Below are 18946 nucleotides of genomic sequence, written 5' to 3'. Positions count from 1 at the left end.
TCGATGCCATTTAAAACACTGGATTTCTCCCCTGCCTCCCCAATTATTCAGCACATATAGCAACTTATAAGCTTGGAACCAGGGAACTGCCATTCTTTTGTGTGAACTTGTGTGTGTTTCTTTCCTTTGTGGAAAGTGACACAATGGCAACACAACCTGCTGCACTGTTAACCTGAGTTCAATGGTTCTTTCATCCTGCTAAGTGTGCATAGCCTTACATTCATATGGTGGAACACTCATAATTCTTTTAAAAAATGAAGCAAGGGGAAGAAAATATAGTTGAAATCTTTACACAGCCAAGAAGCTCACTAGGCCAGTTGTCTATTACTCTCTCAGGGTTACCGTGAGCCAGTTACATCCACTGCTGGAAGATAGCAATCTTCCTGCTGTCATTCTCACCTTGACCTCTGATACTATTGTAATGTGTGCTCAGGGAGGTTGTGAAGACGGTCAGGAAACTTCAGCGAGTGGAAAATGTGGTCACTCACCAAATGAGGTGAGGCAGGTGGTTACTAGGGAACGGGGCCTTTTCAGTGGTGGCACCTCAGCTGTGAAAAGCCCTCCCCAGAGAGGGTTGTATAGCACTCAGATTGCAGACTTTGGGGCCCTAGTTAAAGAGCTTTTAAAAAAAATTCCCCCTTTTTATTTTTAGTTACATGTTTTTAGTGTGCTTTTAGTTCGTTTGCATTGGTTGTGTTGGTTGCACTGTTAATTTTTAATAATGTTTTAGAATAATAGAATCATAGAGTTGGGAGGGGAAATGAGGGTCCTCTAAGCCAACCCCCTGCAATGCAGGAATCTCAACACACATTCCCTCATCCAATTTGAAACCAAACTGGACCTTGCTTAGCTTTGCAAGTGTGCTAGCAGTTTTATTTCAATACAGTGGTACCTCGGGTTAAGTACTTAATTCATTCCGGAGGTCCGTTCTTAACCTGAAACTGTTCTTAACCTGAAGCACCACTTTAGCTAATGGGGCCTCCAGCTGCCGCCGGAGCACGATTTCTGTTCTTATCCTGAAGCAAAGTTCTTAACCTGAAGCACTATTTCTGGGTTAGCAGAGTCTGTAACCTGAAGCGTATGTAACCCGAGGCACCACTGTATGTCAAGAGCAAGGCTTTTTTCCACAGAGGGAACGCACCAGAACGTAGTTCTGGCACCTCAGGTGGGTGCCACTGCCATTCTAAGAGAATGAGAGAGGTGTTCACGGTGAATTCTGGCACCCCTTTCTCTAGAAAAACAGCACTGGTCAAGAGCAGTGTGGTATAATGGTTAGTGTCAAGCTGAGACTTGGGGTCCAGTCCCTACTTGGCCATGAAGCTCGCTAGGTGACGAAGGGCCGTTCATGGCCTCTCCGCCGTGCCTACCTCACAGGGATGTTAGGATTAAATGGGCAGGTAACTATGCACACCACCTTCAACTCCTTGGATGGAAAGGTGGAATATAAATGCAATAAATAAGTAAAGTAAAATAAGATTTATTTATACCATCTGTAAACTACCCAAGGAGCTATGAAGGCGGGGGGTATAAAAGTCAGATGTGGGTAAGGAGGAGTAGTATCAGGAAGAATGGACTAAATTTGATGATTATTTAGTTAAATATGTTAAGTTAAATTAATTGGAAACAGCTTGCAGATACTTAATCGGCTTAGGATTTTATATAAGTGATGAATTAATATGTTTAAGATCTAAGGATGTTAATATTCAAATTAAATTTTATAAGAACTGTGATTTGGAAAACCGGTAAAAGGATATGCATTGAAATTCAACCAAGGGGGTATTTAAGTATACCTTCCTGAAGAAACCAGAGGCCTTTCTCCTGGGCATTGTCGGCCAATTGGTGCCAAAGAAGGACAGAACTTTCTTTATGTATGCTACAACAGCAGCAAGAATACTTATTGCAAAGTATTGGAAGACTCAAGATCTACCCACTTTGGAAGAATGGCAGATGAAGGTGATGGACTACATGGAATTGGCAGAAATGACCGGCAGAATCCGAGACCAGGGAGAAGAGTCGGTGGAAGAAGATTGGAAGAAATTTAAAGACTACTTACGGAAATATTGTAAAATTAATGAATGTTAGAAGGATGTTGGGTGAAAAGTTATATGGTTTTTAGCTACAATGCTATAAGGAGTATGAAAATATTGGATTATTAATAGACAAAAATTTAATGTTACATTATTTTAAGATTAAAGATTAGGATAAGTAAAGAGGGGAAGGATTTGCTGAACTAACAAATTAAATTGGAATACAAAAAGGGAGGTTTGAGGAGGTTCGGGAATCATGCAAATGAAAGAATGTGATGGAAAGATGGAATTGTTTTTTATTTGTATTTTTTCTTTTTTCCCCATTTTGTAAAACTCTAATAAATATCTTTAAAAAAAGAAGAAGAAGAAATTCAACCAAGGGGAAGTGAGGAAGTCACGTAACAATGTTAATAAGTGTAATTTTCAATAAGGCTATAATTTATGTTTGTTTATAATTTTGTGAAAACCAATAAAAAAAATGTGAAAAAAGTAGGCAGACGTGGGTAAACACAAGTACAAACGAACCATAGGTAAGTGAAGTCGGGACCCCGCCCTAGCGCACCTTCTTCCCCCGCTCAGCGTGCCCTGCCCCGGGATTCCGCTGCGCCCTCCGCCCTCTCGCATCCTGCCTGCCGAAATCTCGCTCGCTTCCACGGCCGCAGCAACCACATCCTAACCCCACCGCCTCTCATTCACTCACACGCTACCGACGTTAGCGCACACACGTGTACTCTCCCCTCACCCCGCTTCTTCGAGGGGTAGGAAGGCAACACGCGACGGAGCCGGGGAAGCAAGCAAGCAAGCAGGCGGGCGGGCCTTGCCCTGTTCGGTTCCCCGGCCGTCGCGGGCGCCTCTCTCCGCCCTTCCCCTCAGCAAAACCGACGGGCGCTTCCCCTCCCGGGAGCGGGAAAGCGCTGGCCCGCCCGGCCTCCCTCAGGCTCCGCCTCAGAGCAGCGCCTCCAGGGGCGTTTCGGGCCGCCCTGGAGGCCGCGTCCCTCGCCTCGGGGCAAAAGGGGCGGCCCCGGGAGTGAGGGCGCTTGTTGTGTCAGCGCCGGCCCGCTAGTGAGGCGAGCGCGGCTTCTGAGGGAGCTTCATTTTCCACGGAGGCGCAACAGGAGGCCGAGCGAGGGAAGACGCCGCTGCCGCCTCACCTCCTTCTCCGTCGTCGTCGCCTCCTTCGTTTCCCGCCATGGCCGAGGCTCCTCAGCCCGTGGAGACGGACCCCGACTTCCAGCCGCTGCCTCGCCCGCGCTCCTGCACTTGGCCGCTGCCCCGCCCGGAGCTCGCGCCGCCCAGCCCGGGGCAGACCCCGGCTCCCACCCCGGCCAGGGCCGCTTCTCCGCCCCGCTGCGGGAGGGTGGCCGCGGCCCTGTGCGCCTCGCCCGGAGGAGACCTGCTCAGCCTGCTGGAGGCTGGCGGCGGAGAGGGCTTCGAGGCGGCCGCCGCCGACCTAGGCACCCCGGGAGGCTGCCTCTGCGGGGACTTCCCGTGCCTCCAGCACCAGCAGCAGCAGCAGCACCCGCAGCAGCCGTCGGGCCCGGCCTTGGCCTCGGCCTCGGGGCCCCGCAAGAGCAGCTCGTCCCGGCGCAACGCCTGGGGCAACTTGTCCTACGCGGACCTCATCACCAAGGCCATCGAGAGCGCCCCGGAGAAGCGGCTCACGCTGTCCCAGATCTACGAGTGGATGGTCAAGAACGTGCCCTACTTCAAGGACAAGGGCGACAGCAACAGCTCCGCCGGGTGGAAGGTCAGCAGCCGCGCGGGGGGGAAGAACGAGGCGATTTTATTTATTTATTTTGCAAAAAAGAAAAAAAAGTTTGCAAAGTTTGCTTTGGCGTGCAAGCAAGGGAAAGTGGCTCTGCAAGCTCTGCCTCCCTCCTCGACGGCCCGCGTTGATAGGGCAGCAAAGGGGAGGGTGGAGGTGAAGGAATTGCGGCAGGGTTTTGCCTCCCCTTTTTCGACCCGCGGAAGCAGGGGGGGAATCGCCGGCTGGTCCGCCTGCCTCGCCTTTTCCCTCTGCGCCACTTGCATCCCGACGCTTAGGGCATGCCCAGGCCGAGGGAGTTTGGTTTGCCCGTGTTTTCCATCTCTGTTCTGAAGCCGCCACCCACCCCCTGGCTCTGGGACGTGGGAGAATGCTAAGCACTCGGTGTATCCGAGTAGACGGCCGGTCCCCAGATAGTTTTCTGCCTTCCTGCCTTTGTCAAAGTTGGTCGAGCTGGATGTGGAACTCGGCGCACAGCTGGCTGCAAGTTCGAGCTGTGTCATTTCCTCTGGCAGATTTGAGAGGCCCTTAAAAGTGACGGTGATTCGATCCTACTTAGGGTAGAGTTTGGGGAGGCTCTGGGGCTGCTCAGGAGGAGGCAGCTTATTGCTCTGTTGGGCTAAAGCCATAAATAGCAGATGGAATGTGTGATGGGTCTAGATGTGTGAACAAATTCGAGGTTAGTACCCTGCTTTCGATTGATTTATTATAACTCTGTGCTGCTTTTCATTCAAATGAACACCAAAGTGGCTTCCAAACAACAACAGCAACAACAACAACAACAACAACAACATGATAGAACATCACAAATACAGCACAAATCATATAGAATAATTAACAAATCGTCAGTAAAACAATTGCAATCTATAAAAAGCTGTTAACAAAACTAAAGCTAAACATCAGAATTAAAGCAAAAGTCATAGCACATGATTAACAAATCAAAGGGCCTTTATAATATACAAAACAATATTAACAGGGTTAATAATACAGCAACCAAGAGATAAACTAAGTACTGCTAAGTTTATGTATAAACACTCTCCACACCCACATTATTAAGTTGGTCTCACCAAGACAGATGTATACAGTGGTACCTCGGGTTACATACACTTCAGGTTACAGACTCCGCTAACCCAGAAATAGTACCTTGGGTTAAGAACTTTGCTTCAGGATGAGAACAGAAATCGCGCGGCAGCAGCGGGAGGCCCCATTAGCTAAAGTGGTGCTTCAGGTTAAGAACAGTTTCAGGACCTCCGGAACAAATTAAGTACGTAACCAGAGGTACCACTGTATGCTGCTTTCCTGAAATCTGTTCTGATGGTAGCCATTGCCAGGAAATGCATGTTAATTTCTGCACAGCTTGCTTTGAGAGACTACACAGTAGTATAAATGAATAGAACAATTTCTGTCTGAAAAAGTCTAAACTTACTTGACTAAGGAAACAGTTGCCACACACTCATTTACTAATAACGTATCTCTGTGTAGATATCCCCTGGTATAAAGTAAAACACTTTGGGATACTTAACCTTTTAATCTTCCTTACAGAGGAAGTTGCTGATTTATTTTGTGGCTGGATAGCATCTGTTGGACCCTGAACTGCTCATTGGCTAGTGAGGGATCTATTAAGGGGTTTCTTAGGGAAAATATTTTTGAACAGAGCACAGGTAGTTAAGTGGTTTTCTCTGGCATTCATTTATTGCCAAAATAGGACAATCTAAATTAATACACTAAGCAAAATTACTGGAGATTGGCAATAGATGTCAGATAACTGTAAATAAAAAAGGATGCATATAACTGACCCAATATGCTAAGGATAAGAGATTGGCAATCTCTGTGCTAATCAGCTCTTTGGTTGTGTTGTGTGATCCTTTCACTTTCCAACCCCAGAAGGAAAGGAGGAATGTGAGTAACCTGCATTTTGGGCAAGGAGATTTGGTAGCATTTCGTTTGGAAGAGGGAAATGAAGTATTGGACTTTCCACCCCTCCCCCACACTTTCAGAGGAAAAAAACGAAAACCCTAGTTGCTAATGAAGTGCTTTTCACTTGGTACCCCACATATGAAATTAATTATTGGCTGAGTTAATGCCACAACTGTTTAGCAGTGTGCTAGCTACGTTTTAGAAATCAACTTTCCATTTTCAGATAAGCTAACTGCGTATGATGTACTTCTTTTTCTATGATGTACTTCTTTTTCTCCAGCAACAGTACTTAGAAATACAATAAATCCTGCCGAAGATTTTCTGTTTCAGTAAGAGGGGATAGGGAAGCTTTGAGAGAGTTCACAAGTGGATATTCAGTGGTCAATATTAAGCTACATATATCAACACTTCTGCGGTTTAATTTTTTTATGTGCAGAGCCCTGAATTTAATTTATTCATCTGTTATTTACCTTACATAACAATGCTGCAAGTATTTGATAGCCAGGTTGGTACATATGAATTTTCCCTTGTGGAAAAAATAGTTTTTACTGGCTTAGAATAAAATGTAGGTGTTTACCCAGGTAAATACTGTCATATGGTAAAGCTAAGCAAGGCATTTGTTGCTGATTGCTACGTGTCAGTGCTTCCTGTGCTGGTAGACTGCGTCTAATTAGGCACAAGTAATGGCCACACACTTTATTGATGCCAAACTAAAGCTGGACTTGGGCTGGTTCTACACAATTTGCATTCTGCCATTTTCATCCTTGATGTGAAACCTGCCTTTGACAAATTGTTGTATTATACAGACTTAGAAATAATGATGCATTCAAAATAAAAGAAAGATAGATTTGTGGCTTCTCCTGAGAGCTTCTCTCTGGGAGCTTTAAATGCCTGTTTATTTTAATGAAAAATGGGAGTCTTAGGAAGCTATGCAACTTTACTAGACGGATACAAAAATACTTTGCAGTTTTTCTATTGCTTACAAGCATAATGAACCTCCTACTAACTTAGTTCACAGGAGCTCTGCTTGATGCTAAGATACAGTGCACGTGTTTGCATGATCATAAACAGCAATTGTTTTCTACACTGATACGCACTTTTTCCCCTAATTTTTTTTTATTGATTTTCCACATTTATAATATATAAAAGACACAAAACAAAACACATTACAATACCAGAAGAAAAAAGAAAGAAAAATAAAAAACACTTATTACTTCTAAAATCCAAATTAACTTTCATTGTTATCTGACTTCCTCAAATCCCCCCAACTGAATTTCATTGTGACTCCTTTGTAACAGTTCTCCAAGATCATCTTTCTAATAAAATTAACTCCTTCAATTTACTATCTTCATCTCTTTTCTTATTGGCTTAAATCCATATTACTGTACAACATTCTTATTCTAATCCTAGGCCTATTTGATACTGTCAACTACCTTCTAATTATCTTATATTACAATATTTAGTTAGATAATCTTTAAACTTCTTCCTACACTGATACGCTTTCAGCAAAGTAGATGTCCTTAAGCTTTGTAGTATTGTCTCATATTTGACCTGGAGTAGTCATTGAGATGGTTGCATTGCTTAATAAGTCAGAGTAGAATTTGCCCCTTTTATGATTTTTGATTAGTCATGTACTGGATTGCTTTTCTAATGAGAGCACTGCCCTATCGCTTCCATCAGCTGCTTGCAGTTTTATTGTATCACCTGTGGTGTCATCAGTTGAACTTGCCTCAGTTATTTTTCTGTTGATGGCAGGTGCCCCCCTAACCATCTACCTTATATGCCTGTAAGCAGGCACCAACTCATACCTTAATGTGACACACACACACACACACACACACACCCGGAAGTTAACATTTTAAATTTGCATTTGTTTTAGATTTCTGTTAAGCAGTTCCCCACAATTATTTTAAGAAGATTTTGTAGACTTTTTTGTTAAGTTCTGCAGTTGTAAAGGGAGGTGGAGAAAGGAATGCTAAAACACATTTGGTTATACAGTATATTTTGTGGCATCTTTAAAAGTTAATACAGTAGATGGGATAAGCTTCTGTGGGCCAGAGCCCAAAAACAATAACACATCCCAATGAGAACTGTCTGCTTATACTGTCATACTGTTTGTCAATTATCTGCACCAGTTGAATCTTGTCAGGAAGTACAGTGATTGAAATCTGCATAGTACTTTTGGTGATTTTACTTACTAAATCTAGTCTTAGCGATCCTGTGTTTTTGTGTATCTGAAGAAGTGTGCATGCACACGAATGCTTATACCCAGAACTAACTTACCGTAGTTGGTCTCTAAGGTGCTACTGGACAGTTTTAAAATTTATTATGTCTTTTACCATTAGTCAAAAACAATTCTCCATTCCTAGTGGCATTTATGTGAATTCTGGTTAAGTAGATCCTAGTAATCTAGTTTTACTTGTTTCTCTGGATGGAAAAATGAGGCAGGATTATAACTGGTTGCCCAAACAGGAATATCAATACCTGAATATTAGTTTTAGGTATTTCATATTTTTTTCCTCTAAATGGAAGGGAGGTTGTGCAATAAAATCAGTTACTCTCCAGTAATGAGGGCTCCTGACATCACCCTTAAGGAATTGATTCTGTTGCCCAAAAATTTCCATTTTCTCAGTGTTTAGTGGACAGTATGATCCTCCCCTCCTCACAACATTAGAGGCCGAGTTCTCTTCTTTGGTGACTCTTAAGCACACTGACATTTCTCTATTATTTTTTTAAAAGGGGCTAAACATCAGGAAAAGCTACCCTTTGCCATAACCACTATTTGAAAAGAAAAGGGTCCCATTGCTAGAACACACACTGCCCTGGTTATTATGATTTTTAATGGCAATATGGTTGCTGCCACCCTGGCAGCAGTGCTGTTTTGGGAGTCCATTAATGTGTTTGGCAGGTGCTAGCCATAAATCTTAACTGAGCCAGCTGTCTCTGGTTGCCCAACACAAAGTGAGAGTCCTCTTGCGTTCTCTGCGTCTCTCACCCCACATACACACGGCAAATAACTTTAAAAGGCTGAAGAATCTCTCACTTTATACTGGACAGCAGACACAGACCCTTCTTGTCCTGCGAGTATTCTGACAAACTATTTTTATTTATTTAATAGGTTTTATGGAGAACTTGCAGGAAGGGAGGAGTCAGTCTCTCGCTTCACATCAGGCTTTGGAGACACCTCAAAGTGCTGAGGATCTTTCATTGATTCCAAGTGTCTTTAAATCCCAGTGTGAAGTGAGCAATGAATCCCTTCTCTCATCTGCATGTTTTTCTGCACATGCCAGAGGCATATACATAAGAAAGTGCTCTGCTGATAATTCCTTTGTCTGCCAACTGGGTTTCCTGGTTGCTTTTTGACACTTTGCCTATATCTCTCATTAGAGTGGAAGAAGTGACAGCTGCTCACAGGAAACAAGGACTTGGCAGTGATTTGGCAGCATTGCTTTCCCCACCCCAAAGCAGAATCAAAGCAATAAATTTATACTCCTTCAAACTGTCGTCTTGTATGGGAAAACATTTGTTGTTGTTGTTTCTTTAAAAATTGCTGTGCAAACACGTCTTGTACTAGGAACAGAAAAGTAAGCTCCCATTGTTGTTATTCCTATATTGAAGATGAGGGTGAGGCTTAGAGATACTGTCAGTGTTGTAGGTTGGGCATAGTTCATTGTTATCTCCATATTGCAGGCTTGGCTAGTGGGAGGAGGTGTTGAGAAAGTGGGTAGTTTACAAGAACCTTGAATTGTAGTCCGTTAGTGGTCCCTGCGTTTCAGGCTGCTGAGAGGGGCTGAGATTGATAGCAGGTTTCTAATTAAGGTTTGAATAACTGATATCTACTTCATCTGTACTAGTGAAATACAATTGCACATAAAGGTAAAGGGACCCCTGACCATTAGGTCCAGTCGTGGCCGACTCGGGGGTTGCGGTGCTCATCTCACTTTATTGGCCTAGGGAGCCGGCGTACAGCTCATGTGGCCAGCATGACTAATCCGCTTCTGGCGAACCAGAGCAGAACACAGAAACGCCGTTTACCTTTCCGCCAGAGCGGTACCTATTTATCTACTTGCACTTTGACGTGCTTTCGAACTGCTAGATTGGCAGGAGGTGGGACTGAGCAACGGGAGGTCACCCCGTCGCGGGGATTCGAACCCCTGACCTTCTGATCAGCAAGTCCTAGGCTCTGTGGTTTAACCCACAGCGCCGCCCGCGTCCCTTTACAATTGCACAGTACACCTGTGCTATTAACATTAGCAGAAGTTGTGGTGGCGATGTGCTGCTCACCCCCAGCTGTGTCAGTGTGGTTGGCACAATGCGAATACAGGCGCAGGAGTGCCAGATGGGCTTCACCAGCATGCTTGCACCACACTGACCTCACCACTTTATTTATTTTGCCTCTCCTGCACTCTGTCCCAGTATATAGCAGCAACTCGGCTGGAGGGAGGTCAGGTGAGTGGTACAGCTCCACCACACCTTCCTCTATGGTTTATTAAGATGCAGATAGAGCAGTTGCATAACAGGATATGCAGATGTCACGTGAGCACGTTTTGCTAAGTGCTCATTGCATAGTCACATTCGAAATAAACTATACAGCAGTAGAAGATGTATCACACAAGTCATACCCCAGGTTGTGGCAAAGGCTGCCTCCTTTGGCGGTTCAGGTCTCTCTCCCCCCCCCCCCCCGCCACTTGCAAGCAAGATATTAACTGAAGGCAGATGCCTTGTACTCCTTTAGCTTGCATGGAGATGTGATGTGCGCATGCTTGGAGAAACTGATGGGAGATGACAAATTAATTTAGAAAGAGGAGGGCATAGGGCGCCCTGCTTTTTCCATCTCTGCATCTAGAAGGCTTTGGAAAGAGGAGGTTCTGAAAAGGGCAACCAAAATGATTAAGGGGGTGAAGGAACTCTGCTAAGAGGAAAGTTTTAACAACATTTGGGGCTGTAATGTTTACAGAAAAGGCAAAGAGACCTAAGAGAGGTGTATAAAATTGTGGAGGAACTGGACAGAGAAAAATTGTTCTCCCTGTCTCAAAACACTAGAACTTGGGGACATCGGGTGAAGTTGAATGTTGGAAATTTCAGGACAAAGAAAAGTATAGAATCATAGAAGTGTAGAGTTGGAAAGGGACCCGAGGGCCATCTAGTCCAGCCCCCTGCAGGAATCTCAATTAGATCATACATGACAGGTGGCCATCCAACCTCTTCTTAAAAACCTCCATGGGAGGAGAGTCCGCCACCTCTTGTGGGAGTCAGTTCCACAGTTGAACAGCTCTTACTGTCAGAAAGTTATACTGATGCTTAGCCAGAATCTCCTTTCTTGTACAGTAACTTGAATCCATCGGTTTGGGTCCTAGCCTCCAGAGTGGGAGAGAACAAGTACTTTTTTTCCACAAGGCACGTACTTAAATTATGGAATTTGCTGCCGCTAGAGATAGAGATCGCTGCCCGTGTGGATATTTTTAAAAGAGGATTACTGTACACAAATTACATCAAGGATAAGACTGTCTGTGGAAACTAGACAGGATGGCTGTGTTCTGTCTCCACCGTTGGAGGCTGGATACCACAATCTGAATTCCCCAGGTGGGAAGAATGCTGTTGCACACAGATTCTGGGCTTCCATAGTCCTAGTCTAGGGATTCTGGACCTAGATGGGCCTTTGGCACGACCAGCAGGCTCTTCTTACGTTCTTACTCGTGTGGTTGCCATTGGTGGTGACTACAAAATGACTCACAACCAAGGCCAACCAAAATTTAGGGAACTTGGTCTACCCACATTACATTGAGGTGGGATATTTATAGTGTAGGATTTAGTACAAAGATAGCGCCAAGAGGAGGGGGTAGTCTTGTAGGGAGTTTTAAGATTTAAAAGCAGAATTTTAGTCAGTTTGAAGAGTTTAGTAAGAATGTTCTGGTAAATTGCTTAGCCCTCTGTTGGCAGCTTGTTTGATTTCTGTGCACGCTTGTGAGCGTGCGCAATGGAGGAATAGACTGCTCTGCCAGTCTTCCCACCAACCCTCTTACTCTTACTGTGTGGAATTCCATGCAGTTCCCTGCAGGCAGTTCTTGGTTGCCTGTGGCTACAAAGCTAATACTGGCTTACGCACAAGGCTGGAATAAGGAATGTGTTATTAAATACCCACTTTCCTTCTAGATATGAAAAACAGATGAAAAGCAAAGAAGTGTTTGTTTCTGATTTCAGAAACAAGTAACAGTGTGATGTTTCTTCATTTTAATATAAGTTGTACATCTCTAGAGTTTAATTTTCTTAGACTGCTTTGCAAAGTTGCTTTACATCCTCTTTATCGATGTAGTAAAAACCACAGAACATTGAATAAGCCTAAAGCTACAAAATAGAGGAATGTTTTCAACTATAACAGAATAATAATAATAATAATAATAATGGGATGGTGTTTCTGTATTATTTGCTGTCGCGTTGAAGAATAAGACCGACAAGTTAGTTGCAGTCTTGTTTAGGAAACTGCTCTTTATCTGGAAATCATGATGGAGGGTGTTAATTAGAATGAGGACACAAATGTGATTTTGACACCTGTCTGCTGCTGCACAACTTGAAAAGCTGCAGTGCTAATAGTAGCTTTCATTCTGTGTTATAATGGGTAGAACTGAAGTCAACAACACAATTCTGGGGCCTTAAATGGGGACAACGTAGTTCAATACATTCAAGAGACCTTAGAATTTCCCCCCTGCTAATTTCTTTCCCGGATTATCTCCCAGCTTTCTGTAGAAGAGGGTTCAAAACTTTTATCAGTCTAAACTGTAGAAAAAATCTTGCACAGTGTTTTCTGCTTATCTTGATGGCCCTAAATATTCCTGTGACACTGGCTGTTCACTTCTATATGTCCTCTTGTGCTACAGCAGTTAAGTGGGTGGCCTTGAGCAAATCTCTGCCTGATATGCAGGGATAGTGTTGGGGGTGAAATGAGAGAATCTTGTGTGTACCTTCCTGAACATGTTGTAGGAAAGTTTTCGAACACGTGGTCAACAAATAAATAACAGTGGTTCGTGGGGTGATGAACTGTGTCAGCCTTCTGGCAATGATCTAATCAATTCCAGTTCATGGTGATCTTGTTCTGTATGACATCTTTCTGGTTTTGCCCCGTAGGTTCTTGCAGAGCTCTTCAGCCAGTTATGCAGTACTGATGCAATTGCAAAGGCGAGCACTATTTTATATATACACACACAAACTGAAGAGGTTGTGAACTGGAATAAATACGTAACGTCAGCATCCAATAATTGCTCAGAGGCAATTTTAAACTGTATTCTTTTTTATTTGATCAATTTAGTAGACTTAAGTTCTGCCTTTCCTCCATCACAGAACTCAAGATGGCATACATGGGATTTTGGGGTTGTCTCTCATCCAGACCCAAACTTGCTTAGCTTAAGTAAGATGGCTGCATCCTGTGCCCTCAGACCATTTCCTGATTCTGCCTCCATCTTCCCCATTCTATTTCCTCTGACTGTTCCTCATTTCCCACTTGCTACCTACTACTGTAGTGATGCTACCTTTATGTGCCTGCTCAGCAATTTAGAGCCATTCAGGATAGTTCCACTGCACTGTTTCTAGCAGGATATATTGCAGTTCTGTGACAACTACATGTGGTTTCCCTCTTTTCCCTCTCCTGGCTCTAGATATCTGCCAGCCCATGGATGCAGAATGTCAGAGCCCAGGCACTTGTTGAGCACACGGTGGCAATAGCACTGCTTCTCTGAATAGGAAGAAGGGTCAAGATGGGCATTCAGGTATTGCTGGGTGTGGGGAGAGAGAGAAGAAAATGCATTGTGCCACTTGGCAGCTTTCCTTGAAAGGGCTGGTAAATGCACAGTTGTTAAAGTGGATTATTTAAATAAGGTTAAATGTTTGTACTTTAACCAGCCATGCTAAAGAAATCCTGCAAATCTATCCCTACTATGCATTTCTTTACAAGATCACAGTCTGCTTTTTATGGTGGTTTTTTTTGGGGGGGGGGTGTCTCCTGTTCTGAGCTGGGTGAGTTACTGACAAATATACCGTATTCTGATTTGACCCTTGAATAGCTTCTCAGATCTCCAGATGTCCGTATTTCTTCTTTGGCATGGTGGGGAGCGTTATTGATCTACCTCTAATTACAGTATATTTTAATGGTAAAATAATGAGAGGAAATCACCTGCCCTCACCTCCACGGGAGAAGAAACTGATATTGAGATAATTATATAGGCTTTTTCAAGGGTCAAATCAGAGGCTATTTGTTACTTATCTGATCTGAATCATCAGGAAGCAGTAAAACTGGCTGAACCTTTCAATGAGATTAGAAGGGACCTTTGTGGACTGGAACTTACTTATGAGTAGACATTATAGAAGGGCCTTGGCTAGGAGAAGAGTGTTGGTTGGTGATGTAACAGCATCTTAAATGCTGTGTGAACCCTCCATTTAAATTCCACATCCAGGTAATTTTAGAAAAGCAACTCCTCAGCTTCACTGAAGAGTTCTAGTACAGAAACTCCTCATGACATTTAAAACATTTCCTCAGTGCAATTAAGCGGTGCTACAAGGAAACTAATCAATGTAGAACACTCCCATTCATTTTGCTCCTCCCTAATAACCAGGTTAAATGCAAAGTAAAGACTTGACATAGATTTATTTTGAAATTTGTGATTTTAATTGAAGTTGGCACAGGGCTATAGACATATGGACACATGGGGTGCTTCGAGTAAGAGACCTGAAAGGTTTGGGGTGGAGCACTGGTGAAGATCCAACAGGAGGACTCAGACAGAAATGGAAGCAGGGCCACAAATATAACACAAAATGGTATATGAAGGTTCAAGCTGGGGTGCCCACCTGGAAGAGGCTGGAAGGGACATTCATGGGAGCAGCAAGGAGCCAGGCAGACAAGGAAACTGGAAGTCTGGGAGGAAAACAAGTAGGGAAACCAAAGGATGGCTGGGCTTCTAAGAGACCAGCCTAGATAGAGAAAGGCTAGATAGATAGATAGATAGATAGATAGATATAGAATCTGGCTGGTACAATTAAGGAGAACCAATAAGTTGTCTGTGTTGGATAGAGCTCTTAGGAGGACACACTGCCTGTTTTTCTTCACTCTTCAATTTCACATAGCTTATCATAAGGGGTAACCTTTTAACAAATAGGAGCCTCCTAGTTTGAGTGGTGGAAGAGCTTGATAACTACACAGAGAAGTGGACCACATCCACACTACATGTTTAAAGCACTTTAACTGTCATGGCTTCCCCAAAAGAATTCTGTGGTTTGGTGAGGGTGCTGAGAGTAGTAATGAAACATGCATTTTCCTCACAGAACTACAATTCTTATAGTTCCCTGGGAAGAAGGATTGACTGTTATACAACTTACGGAATTGTAGCCCTAAAAAGGGAACTTAATTTATTTTATTAACACAATTTATTACGTACCAGTTGATTGTAATAACACCTCTAAGCGGTTTACGATATGTGTTAAGAATATTAATGAAAACTATTAAAAATATGTGGAGAGCATTAAAATAGGAGAGATTAAAACATGTCAGAAACTATGCATCTGGATAGGGTTGCCTTTTGAAAATGCTTTAAGCAGGCGCTGAAAAGACATATGTCAGTAGGCAGGGAGTTCCAAAGTCTTGTTGCTGCCAGACTAAAAGTTTGATCTTACAACTGCAAACATTTATTACGTGGCACCTGTAGAAATTCCTCTTCCACAGATTGCAGCAGTTGAATGGGCACATAGGGAGTAAGACAAGTAAGCTGGCTCCACACTGTTAATAACACCTTGAACTTTGCGCGGTAACAAATCAGGAACCAAAATGCAAAAAATAAAAATGAATTGATACAAATCAGCAACCGGTGCAGATCACTTAGTAGAGGTGTTATATGTTGACAAGGTCTCATCCTGTCAGCAATCGTGCTACAGCATCCTGCACTAACTGCTGTTTCTGGGTCAATCACAAGAGAATCCACTCAGGGAGGGTATTGCAAGTATGCGGTAATCCAGTCTTGAAGTTGCCAGTGCCTGAACCACAGTGGTCAAGCTCTCCCGGTCCAGGAATAGTCGTCGTGCAGGTACAGCTAGTAAAATATGTTTTTAGTTACTGAAGCTACCTAGGCCTGCAGTTACAAAGCTGGATCCAGTAGCACCCTTAGATTGCATGCTTGCTCCTTCAGGGGGAGTGCCAAGTGTAGGAAGCTCCCAGAATTCCTTGGGAGAAGCCATGACTGTTCAATTGGTATAATAGTGTTTTAAATGCCTGGTGAGGCTGTGCTTTTGGAAATGGATAGTTGTGGTTTCCAAGTAATTGGTGTACTGGATCATGGCATGGTGGTAGCATCTTGTCCATGTCACTTGTTTTCTTGTGCAAAGTAAAACTCCAATACAGGATGTTTATGTACAGTCATACCTTGGGTTACAGATGCTTCAGGTTGCGGTTTTTGGGGTTATGGCCCGCCGAAACCCGGAAGTACTGGAATGGGTTACTTCCGGGTTTTGGCGGTCGCGCATGCGCAGAAGTGCTAAATTGCGTGTGCGCAGAAGCGCCAAATTGCAACCTGCACGTGCGCAGACACGGGTTGCAATCGCTGCGGGTTGCGTGCATCCCGCACGGATCACATTCGCAACCTGAGCGTCCGCTGTATATAGAAGTTAACCTGTTCTTCATCTGTAAAGATTCCTTGTGTGGTTTACCTTGGATCAATAACAAGCAGGACAGTCCCTGTTCTCAGGCTTGTAGTCTAGCATGCATGAAAAAAGGGATGAAGAGGAAAACAAGCAAACTCATGTGCCAGCTCTTAAAGCTGCGAAGTTCTTATAACAACCAGCTTGATAGAAAACAATTATAGAAGAGGAGCAAAATGGATATGATTTCTCAGCAGAGCTGGTTGAGTGGCCTTGCTTCCTGTCTCTCCCTCTGTTGCAGCATTAAAAAAATAAAAGTATGGTCATTCATTGGCAGAAAGTTACTTATGTCTTACCTGCTGATTAAGTTAGTTGGGATGCATGTATAGTAGGAATGCATGTACAGATTAAGGAGACAAATATATTTTTTTAACCCAAAATTAAGAAATTAAGTTGTTTAGCTTTGGGGGGGGGGAGGTAACTTCCGCCAATCGCTCACCCGCCTGCCTGCCACTGCTGATCGCTTGGCACAGCCACTGCTGATTGCACACCTCACCGCAGCCGCCAATTGTCTGCCCGCTCGCTGCCACCAACAGCCCACCCACCCACTTGCCATAGCCGCCAACTGCCGCAGCCGCAGCCAATCGCTAGCAGGCCTTGCTGCAGCCACCAATCACATGCCCAATCGCCACTGCCAATCTCTTGCTTGCGGCTGCCATTAATCGCACATCACCCACCCCTCTGCATTCACTATCCGTGTATAAGAAGACACCCAATTTTTGCCTAATTTTTTAAAGCAAAAAGCATGGTTTTATACACGGAAAAAATATGGTAATTCTTGCTTGTGGGGGAAAAAGCTGCTCTTTCCATGCTTCCACTTTTATACCATTCCTCAATTTTGTGCCAGTATTTTAAAAATTTGGATCATTTTGTCACAGTCAGGAATAGCAGAAGGCAAAAAGAAGAGTCGTATCAGCAAAAATAGTACAGAGTTATCCTTGGTCTTCAGCAGATGCTGCTCACACTTCTTCAGATTTCCCCCTGCAGTCACAAAAGTTAGATAAAAAGACTGAAATCCAAACCTTAGATTTCCAGCAAAGCATATTCTTTGCAAGGTTTTACCCAAGCAGAACTGCCTAGTTTGTTGTTGCCTACAGTTGCAAGAATGCATTGATTCTACATACCCATTGTGACAGTAATGGTTTTAAAGAGTAGTTGTTGATAGGCACTTCCAGTGCTAGGAAGAAACCACCAAGAATAGTATTGAATATATTTTATGTGTTTCCACAAACTGTGATGTTCAACAGAATTGAAAGGCACTATCAGAGGCTGCTGGTTTGCACCTGAAAATGTCACAGTTTGCTTAGGCAATGAACATTTTGCTCTTTTAACTAGGCCCTGTTCCTTATCTCTGAGCTACACAGGGTGTGTCTCATAAGAAGGCAGCTCAGTCTACACCGCATCCTGAGACCTGCCACTCTTTGTTCTGATTAGCTCACAATTCACCACCATTTCCGGTTTCATGCTGAAAATGCTGCGCCTCATTAATGAGGTATTTCTGCCATTCGTCTGGATGGAAATACCTCCTTTTCTTCGCCATTGTTTCCTTTATTAACTGATTATTTTAGTACATGTAAGCCAAGGGTGGACAACTTTTTTGCTCCGGAGGAGGTGGGGGTAAGGAAGAGGCACGTGGGGGCCGGGTTGGCAGTCAGTGTGGGCAGAACCTGAGCTCCCTCTCCTGCCCCCCTCAATTATCTCTTGTGCACCCCCTAAAAAAAACCTATCCACTTGTTTTCCCACCCCCATCTTAGTATATGGGAGATTTAAGGATCCCTTCCCTTTGCACCGAGATTGCTCCATGCCTCCCTGCTGACAAGTTCATAATATTGGGAACAGCGAAGGAGCCTTCGAATGGCATGGGAGACAGAATCAGAAGGGAGAGGTTTCATCAGAAGTTGGCCACTAGCTCATTGTGGCCTGTGGGTTGTATATATGGGCTGTAAGCAGAAGCTAGATCTGACCACTTAATGATCCAGATGACCTGGTATTCACAATTTCTCATTGAAGTTACTGTTCTATGGCACACTGTGTCTTATATTAGTGGGTGGGTGCTTGCAATTGTGATATTAACAAGATTTTAAAATAAACAAATTGAAAAGTCCAAAACCTGCCAGTCCTGGGTAGTGGCAAAAATAAATGTGTACGTATGGATAGAAACAAGAATGAAAAATTCCAAAAGCAAAAGGAGAGCTTGCATTGGAACCAAGCAGATATTAAAAATCTTTCTGTGTCCGTTTGTTTGGCTGGAAAATAACCTTGCCTAATGTCTCACTATGCCTCCATAGTGGTTTGGGGGATTTCTGTTCTGAATTTATTTGCTTCATTAAATTCAAAGCTCCCAAAATTCAAAATGAGTAATTATCATATACATAAAACAAACAAATTACCCCAAAACACAATAAGAAATTAGTATCCAAAACTTTTGACATCGAACAGCGGATTAAAGGTGTCATGCTTAAATGCTAGAGCTCACTCATGAATATTTTTGTGATTGTAAGTAAAGCCCATTTCTTTTTGAAAATGTTGAAAATATGTAGCCTTCATCAGAGTTCCACTTTGA

At 43.5% G+C, this 18946-nt stretch overlaps 1 protein-coding gene across 1 annotated transcript in view; it reads left to right on the top strand.

The window, feature by feature from the left end:
• Positions 1-2712: 2712 nt before the first annotated feature.
• Positions 2713-18946, top strand: part of FOXO1 (forkhead box O1) — a 45390-nt gene continuing 29156 nt past the window's right edge. Inside the window, exon 1 of the mRNA XM_053380530.1 lies at positions 2713-3774. Within this exon, the coding sequence (XP_053236505.1) occupies positions 3217-3774 (558 nt within the window). The 5' untranslated portion in view covers positions 2713-3216. The remainder of the gene's footprint in view (positions 3775-18946) is intronic.

Source organism: Podarcis raffonei, chromosome 3 (genome assembly GCF_027172205.1).
Source record: "Podarcis raffonei isolate rPodRaf1 chromosome 3, rPodRaf1.pri, whole genome shotgun sequence".
NCBI classification, from domain to species: Eukaryota; Metazoa; Chordata; class Lepidosauria; order Squamata; family Lacertidae; genus Podarcis; species Podarcis raffonei.
This window is presented reverse-complemented; position numbering and strand designations above follow the sequence as displayed.